The 9,158-nt window shown below is 39.0% G+C and overlaps 1 protein-coding gene across 3 annotated transcripts in view; it reads right to left on the minus strand.

Moving 5' to 3' along the window:
• The window catches only part of SUSD1 (sushi domain containing 1), a 365,003-nt gene that overhangs the window by 161,653 nt on the left and 194,192 nt on the right, over positions 1-9,158 (minus strand). For all 3 annotated transcript variants that reach the window (XM_069085316.1, XM_069085318.1, XM_069085317.1), the window contains one exon: positions 4,953-5,047. In XM_069085316.1, the coding sequence (XP_068941417.1) occupies positions 4,953-5,047 (95 nt within the window). The remainder of the gene's footprint in view (positions 1-4,952; positions 5,048-9,158) is intronic.

Consider the following 9,158-nt stretch of genomic DNA (forward strand, 5'->3'; position numbering starts at 1 on the left):
TAATTCATTAACATTTATGGTTTTTTCAATACTTCAAAGATCTATTATTTAATTAGTATGGATTTCCCCCTTCATTACTGCATATTATAATACTATGACTTTCATATCTGAATTCAGAGACTTGCTGTACATAAAAAATTCATCACATTATAGTCAACCTGGTGATGCATTGAATTTGGACATGCTGGTCCTCATGCAACAGACATTAGTCCTGTATTCTGAGGCTGTCCCGTTTGATCAGAACTGCCAGACATTGCACTGTCCTAAATTCTGGTCCACATTATCAACTCCCTGTTGGATATCTTCTAGATGTCTGGTAGCCATTATTATCAATTCCAGGTCCAAAAAAGAACTCTCTGTTTTCTGCCCCTTCCTCTAAACTTTCTTATTTCTTCTGAAGGCACTACACCAACTCCCATTTACCCAGGTTCATAACTTTGGATCATCCTGGATCCTTACCTCTCCCTTACTGCCCATAGTCAATAAGTTGCCAGATTGTATTGAATCTACTGTCACAGAATCACTTGTCTCTATTTTTTCTCACCAATGACACAGTTAATACCCTAGTTTAGGTCCTCATAAAATTTCATCTTTTGGAAGCCCAAATATTGATATTTATATTTATGATATGTCTTCTGATCACTAATCAAACTCAAAATGAAATGTAGGCCACAAATGCATAAGTAAGGATCCTTGTGGGACACATATCAACTTAGTTCTAAAATGTAATCTATGTTTTCTTTTATTTTCATTTGCTTTGTTAAATATTTCCCAATTACATTTTAATCTGGTTCAGGCCTATAATGGAAATGGAAATTTAAAGATCTTACCTACCCTCTTAATAAGCCTAAGGGAATTTGAAGATCTTCCCTGATTTGAAGACCTTCCCTGCCCCCTAATAGGCCAAATGTAATCACATGGAGACTGTGGTGGGAGGAGTTTGCTGAAGGGTGGAGCGGAACCCAGAAGAAGCTGGAAGTTAGTGCTAGGGGGAGGAGAAGATGCACCCAAGGAAAAAGCTAGGTGTGTGAGTGTTTGTTTGCCCCTGCTGTGGCAACTACATTTGTGAGTGTTTGATTGTGGGAAGGCTAATGGATGGTATGGCTCTCTGCTGTGTTATGATGTTTTAACTTCTTTGTTGCTATGATGGATTTGGTTGTCTGGTTTGGGGATTCAGTTTTCTGGTGTCAGAATAAATTTTTGCTTCTGTCTTCTTGTAATGGGAATGTAAATTTGAAGATCTTCCCTGCCCCTAGGCTAAAGTGCACCTGGAGCCTGGGGTGGAAGGCTTGTTTTTCAGTAGATACTTTTTGATTGGCCAGTGGGTCCAAAAGGTTGTTACATTCTCTGAGTCAGGAGAAGGCTATATAAGCCCTGATGTAAGGCTTTGTTTTGGGGCTCACTTTGAGAAGTGTTCTGTGATTTGATCTGGATTCTGGGAAGCTGTTGTCCAGAGCCCCCTGGCTTTGAAAAACCCAGATGTTGAAACCCAGATGTTGATTGGGTATGGATATAATGGTTGGACAGTTTGGAAATCTGTCTACTTGATCTGTTTCTGTCTTGATAATTCTGTCTGTATATTCTGAAGTTCGGGGTGCTGACCTCTTTCCCCTGAACTAGGTAAACGATACATGTTTGACTGATTAAAGTAAGCTTGTTAACCCATTTTGAGTTGCTTTCCTTTATCAAAGCAGATCCAAGAACCTATGGGAGCAGCCACCCTAGGGACGCCAGGGTGCTTGCTGCTACACTTCTATATGAAGAGTCTATTATGTTTTGCAATTGAGAACTATGCCGGCATATTCCCAGTCACCATTGGTGCTGTGAATATTGTGTTGGTGCTACAAGGCCTCACTGTGTGTGGTCTGCATGCTTGACACCTGTGTTCTCAATCTATCACTTTTCTCTCCCAAATATTTTCCAGTAGTTACCTTCTGAATGTTTTGTATCTTTCTTTGTTTATACTGTCATTTCTACCCATAGTATTCTCCAGTAGAATAATTTTGTTGTTGTTGTTCAGTCATTTCAGTCACATCTGATTCTTCACAACCACATTTGGGAATTTCATGGCAAAGATACTAGAGCGGTTTGCCATTTCCTTCTCCAGTTCATTTTACAAATGAGGAAACTGAGGTCAACAGAGCTAAGTGACTTGCACAGGATTACAAAGCTAGTAAGTATATGAGGCCAGATTTGAACTCACAAGGATGACTTTACCTAACTGAAACTCTATCTATTGTGCCACCTAGAAGTTCCAAAATAATTCTGTTTTGCATAAATCCATTTTATACTCTAATAAATATTCCTTTTTAATACTCTTTGTAGGTATACTTTGTTTTTTAATATCACTTGCAATTTCCCAATATATCTCTCCCTCACCTCCACCCCCAATCCATCTATCCTAGAGAGGAAACCTAACAAAGAAGAAAAAGAAAGGAAAAAACCAGTCCAGAAAAACTAACAAATACACTGAGAAGTCTGACAGTATATAGTGTTCTAGAGCTGCAAAGAAAGAGGGCTGTCATAAGGCACATTCTTCTGTCTCTTTTCTGGACCCAAACTTAGTCATTTTACTTTCAGAGTATTCAGGTTTAATTGTTTTGTTGTGACTTTTTCCATTTCCATTGTTGCAGTCATATTATTGTATATTATCTTCTGCCTCCTTAAGTTGTCATATTATTAGGTAAGACAGCAAAGCCATGATCCATTACATTCCTGCACCACAACTTTTCTTTTCATTTTCCCAATTAATAGGCATCTAATTTGTTTCTGGTTTCTTAGTACTAACGCAAACAAAATGCTGCTATTAATATATATATATACATATATATATATATATATATATATATTTGTATACAGGGTCTTTCTTCTTATCAGTGACTTCACTGGCATATGTCTAACAGTGGATCTCTGGGTCAAAGAGTACAAACATTTATTTTAATCTCTTTCTTAGCAAAATTCCAAATTGCTTTCCATTGCTGGGTTTCTAAAAAATTGATTCTTATCTCTAGCCATATTCATTTGTTTGTTTATTTCACCTTGTGAGTTCTTGTTGGTTTCATTTATTTGTTTAGTTTAATTGCTTTATTGTATTTATTATTGATTTGGGGGCACAATAAATAAAGTGCCACACCTGGAGTCAGGAAGACTGGAGTTCAAACTCAGACTCAGACATTTACTAGCTCCATAACCCTGGGCAAGTCACTTCACCTTGTTTGCCTTATTTTCCTCATCTGTCAAGTAAGTTGGAGAAGGAAATGGCAAACCACTCCAATATCTTTGCCAAGAAAATCCCAAATAGGGTCACCAAGAATTGAACATGACTGAACAACAACAAATTGAATATGTCGCATTTTTTAAAATTCTAGCTTTGTTTCTGGTGCTACTATTCATATACTTCAAAACAATTTTCTTCTAGCATTTCTACCTCTTAAAATCCATATGTTCTGGTTTGGTTTGGTTTTTTAATTAGAACTCTTCTTCAGTCTGCTCATTTGTTCGGATGGTATTTTAAATTTTCTTTTGAGAATTGTTGGTAGTTTCACTTCCTTGAGTGTTTCTATTCCTTTATTTTAGAAGGGTATTGAAGAAATAGGTTTCCTTGCCACCTTTTACTCTTACCTCTTCCTAGAAGTCTCTGCCCATTCTTCCAGAGATGAGTAATCTGTCCTTTTCTCCATAAATCCAAGTCAATTCCCTTCACCCTAAATTCCTTAATTAGAAGAATCATCTCCCTGCTCTCACTTCTTGCCTCCTTGTTACTGACAATGCATCTTTTTCCTTTTCTTTTTACATTTTAGACAACTTCAAATAATATTCTAATATCTCTGGGCAACCAGTGCCAACCTTGATGGGGAATTACTAATATAGACCAAAATATTGTTACGAAGATAGCAACCCACTCAACCCTAACAACTCCCTTTCCCAGCACCCACCCTCTCCTTTGGCATTTCTCTATGGAAATATATGGAAAATAATGATTATCTCATTTCCTCATGTGATTAATTCAACACCTCCTTTCACATTTCATAACCTATCAAATAAATTCCAGTGGCTTCCAATTAGCTCCAAGATCAAATACAAAATCCTCTGTTTGGCTTTTAAGTCCTTTATAATCAGGCTGACTCTTACCTTTGCAACCTTAGTACACTATACTCCTTTCCACACACTCTGCAAGCAAGTAACACTGGCCTCCTTGTGGTTCATCACACAAGACACTTCCACTCCCAATGCTGGACATGGAATTCTCTCCCTCCATCTCCATCTCCTGGCTGCCCTGGTTTCTGTCATGTCTCAGCCTTAGTTACTACCTTCTATAGGAAGTCATTCCCAATCTCTATAAATTCTATTGCCTTCCTTCTGATATTGTTGTTGTTCGGTTGTGTCTGACTCTTCATGACAACATTTGGGGTTTTCTTGGCAAAGATACTAGGGTGGTTTGCCATTTCCTTCTCCAATTCATCTGACAGATGAGGAAAGTGAAGAGTTAAGTGACTTGCCCAGGGTCATACAGTTAGTGTCTGAGGCTAGATTGGAACTCACAAAAAAAAAAAGTCTCCCTGACTCCAGATCTGGTACTCTATCTACCTCCTGTATGTATCTTATTTATACATAGTAGTTTTCATGTTATATCCTCCATTAGGCTGCAAGCTACTTGAGAGCTAGAATTAGCTTCTACCTTTCTTTGTATGCCTAGAACTTAGCACAGGGCCTGGCACATAAACATGTTAATAAATGTGTACTGACTTAACCTGAATACTCCAGTACAATAGCTGAAATGCAACACACAGGATATTTTTAGATTTGTTGATATTTTCTAGGCTTTATTTAATTTCGTAAGAAATTCAAACCTTAATAAAGCATTTGACAAATGAAACAAAAAAATTAAAAAAAAAAAAAAGAAATTCAAACCTCCCACTCAGGGAAAACATTTAGATCATTTTTGAACTTACTAAATACATCTCCTCTGAATCAGCCATCTTCACATTTCTCTTCCACCTCAAGCAGGTTTCATTAAGAACTGAAATGTTACTGATGATTTGATTTACTGAAAGGACAAGAAAAAAATGAAGAAGTAGACCTTCTCCCCCCCTAAAAAAAACCCACAACCACACAACTATTCACAATTTTTAATCAAATAACTTTTCAATTAGTTCTACAGGAACAAATTCAGCTATAGAGAATGACCTTTTTAAATTCAGCATAATCTGTGTCAGGGGAAGAGATGAGCAGTTGTTTTTTTTTTTTTTCTTAATTTTACATATGTAAGCTCAGCCTCAATAAAAGACATCAGGCTGAAAGATATGTATTCTGAGGCCCCCTCATCATTAGTACAAGCTCCTACCAGGCAGAGTAAGAGCTTCTGTCCAAGGGCCCAGACAATCCCTGTTCCTTCAAATGAGAATGGCATTTGATTACTATTAAGAAGAAAAGTACAGAGGGGATTAAATTCAATTCAGCAGACACAATACATGCTTCCTAAGGGAAACTGCTGCCAAATGTATGCTAACTACAGATTTTCTAGCTCTTGGCATCAAACTGTGAGGAACACTGCAAGATCAGCTCTAGAAGTTGGGTCTTTCATTTGGTGCAGAGAGGCAGCAGAATACAGTGGATAAAAAGCTGACCTTAGAATCAGGAAGACCAGATTCAAATCTAGCCTTTGATACATATGTATCAGATGACTGTGTAACCCTTTGTTGTTTGTTGTTCAGTTGTGTCCAACTCTTCTTGACGCCATGGACCATAGCACACCAGGCCCTTCTGTCCCCCACCATCTCCCAAAGTCTGTCCAAATTCATGTTTATTGTTTCCATGATACTATCTATCCATCTCATCCTCTACCATCTCCTTTTCCTTTTACCTTCAATCTTTCTCAACATTAGGGTCTTTTCCAATGAATCCCCTCTTCTCATTACATGTCCGATTAATGTCTCATTAAGCTTCAGTTTCAATATCTGACCTTCCAGTGAAGAGCCCGAATTAATTTAAGTATTGACTGAAGGCATTTAACTTCTCATGACCCCAGGAATCTCTCTTACACTATAAATCTAAGAATAATTGCTCATTTACACTGGTAAAGGGAGTTTCTAAACTTGGAATTCTCTGTCCTGGGGTGGGGAACCCATGGCCTCAAGGCTGCATGTAGCCTTCTAGGTCCTTGAGTGTGGCCTTTTTACTTAGTCCAAGTTTTATGGAACAAATACTTTTATTAAGGGAATTTGTTCTGTGAAGTTTGGATTCAGTCAAAGGGCCACACTTGAGGACCTAGAGGGCCACATGTGGCCTCAAGGCCACATTTTCCCCACCCCTGCATACCAATGAAATCACAAGTCATAGCCAAAAATCACAGAGCCTTTCACAGAACAATGACAATAAAGGTACGACTGCCTGATATCCTTTCTGACCACCCCAGGAGACTCTTCTTACACTCTTCTCAACTCTCTGGTAAGTCACCCAAAATAAGGATCAGATCCAATGGAGCTAGAAGTCACAGCCAGTTCCTTACCAACCTCACCTACTAGCTTAGTCATGGCACCATGCGTCCTACGTTCCCATTCCTATCCCACCCTTCTCTCTACCCTGCAGCCTTCTCCTGAAACAGAAACCATAATAACATATGGTATATGCGGTATCTCTGGTTGGGACACACATCCAGTGGGAGGAGCAGGGGGAGCAGAGGCGCTTCAGACCCTGTCAAAGCCCCTCTTCCTTCTTTTTTGCACCACTTTCAGCACAAACTCCCCAACAACAACCTAGAGACACACAAGAGACCTAGTCCTGAAGGAACTCTGGGTCTCCTACTCTACCTCACTAGTTACTCCCTTTCCTATAATACTATTTCAGGAAAGCTCTAGCTCTGATTAACTTCATTATCTCCTCTCTACCTACCTCCTCAACCTTTTCACCAATCACCATCTGAATACTCTTTCTTCTCTAGTTATGGATCTATGAACCACGATCAAATCAAATGTGCCCTTGTTTCTGAATGGGTCATGTTAACCTGTACCTTGATGGCCCCCACTCAAAATCCCCAGCAACTTTCTCCTTCTATGAGCACTCCTCCCCTATTGTCGCCCTCTATCAGAATGAAAGTGCCTAAAGAAAAGGACTTTCTCTGCTCTTTAAATGTTTATCGCCAATGCTTAGCCCTGTACTTAACACATAGTAAATGATTAATAAAGGGGTTTTTTCCTATTCATTTATTCATTCATTCATACAGGCATAATTCCTATTCCCTCTGCTCTCCCATCACAAATCAAAAACATTTCTTGGGCTCTCAAGGACTTCATTTTATTACATACACTACACTAACTCCCTGACCCTCAAACCAAGCTAGAATGTACACCTGAAACAATACTCCCTCTGAACTAATTCATCAAGCACACCACCCTCTTTGTTCTCCAATTTCATGCCAACATACAGCCAAACTTCTCTCTTTTTATAATTATCTTTATGTATTAACATTCCTTTATTTTTTTACATTTTGAGTTCTGAATTCTCCCCCTTCCTCCTGCCCCTGCCCCACCCACTGAAAATCAAGCAATATTATATCAATTATACATTGCAAAGTGAGGCAAAACATATTTCCATATTAGTTATGTTACAACCAGACCATTCTCACTGGTAACCACTGTGTCTTCCGGGCAACTGTGCTCACTGCTCCCTTTCAATGACCAACCAAACAACATCAATATTAAAGTTGGATCTTGACACCCCAAATAATGCTACCTGTCAAATTTGGAGATACCATCACCCTTTGTGCCTCTGAGGTATATCCATTCTCCCTTTCTCCTTCAGTTCCATAATGCCTGGATTCAAATTCCACCAGAGACAATAGCTCTGTGATCCTAGGCAAGTCACATTTGAAATTCAGTTTTCCTCATCTTTAAAATACAGCGAATTATTGTACCGAGGGCAGCTAGGTGGCACAGCTGATAGAGTGCTGAGCCTGGAGTCAGGAAGACTCACCTTCCTGAGTTCAAATCCAGGCTAAGACACTTACTACCTTTGTGACCCAGAGCAAGTCATTTAACACTTTTTGTGTCAGTTTCTACATCTGTAAAATGAGTTGAAGAAGGAAGTGGCAAACAACTCCAATATTTTTGCTAAGAAAATCCCAAATGATGTCATGAAAAGCTGGACACTACTGGAAAATGACTGAACAAAATATGAGGTAAATTGTTAGTCACATATACATATTAAAGGGAGAAATGTGGCTAGGCAGGAGGAAGTCAATGACCTTAGACTTAGTTTTGTTCCTGTACTTTTTACCCTCCTAGTCATTTACAGGAGAGACATATATATAGTCTTAGGGTTGAGAAAATAGGGAACCTCAAATCCCGAAAACCTATGTCAATTTCCAGGAAGAACAGCCTCTAAACTTATGTTAATTGGGTTCAGTTTTGCAATCAGGGATTAAGCAGGGAACCACAAACAGCAGCTACACAAGATAAGGTGGTGGCAAAATTTAGGAGGGTCTAGAAGGTATGTCAACCACATATCTGGCAGAGACTATATGATTGAAAGAGATAAAATGCTAATTATATGTCTGACAGAGATGATATACTCAGAGACTAACATGAATCCACCGAGAACCAAGCCCAGCAGAACCAATGTGATGATATCACCAGAAAATATTAGCCCTGTAGTATTGATGGCATGCTTGGGATCTATGTTTGTAACATTAGTCTGTAATATCAGTTTGTAACATCAGTTTGAAAAATCAATTTGTAAAACCAGTCTGTAAAATCACATTTCCCCCTCCCCAGCCTCAGAGCATTGACTCTGCCCCTTCCCCCTGCCAGCACTCTGCCCAGCAACAACTCATGAACTGTTTGTTTCTGCTTGGAACAATTACAAGCTACACTTATGAATGCTTCACTAAAACATCTATAAACATTTTAGCTTAGGCAAATGTTATCTCCCCCTACTATAGTAGCCAGCTTCATCTATGAATCCTTCAATGCACTATCTATAGGTTAACTCCTTAGCCAATTATACACATACTGAGTGTCTGTTAGCCTTGGTTCCCAACATCCATCTTGTCAAACATGACACTGATGGGTGGCAGACTAGGCACTTCTCAGTCAGCCCTGACCACTAGCTGACTTAGTGATGTTTTCAAGACTAAAACCACACCTCCAGGTAGCCCCCCC

Source organism: Petaurus breviceps, unplaced genomic scaffold (genome assembly GCF_028583685.1).
Source record: "Petaurus breviceps papuanus isolate PSGF00001 unplaced genomic scaffold, PetGlider_PUasm1.0 175, whole genome shotgun sequence".
Taxonomy (NCBI): Eukaryota; Metazoa; Chordata; class Mammalia; order Diprotodontia; family Petauridae; genus Petaurus; species Petaurus breviceps.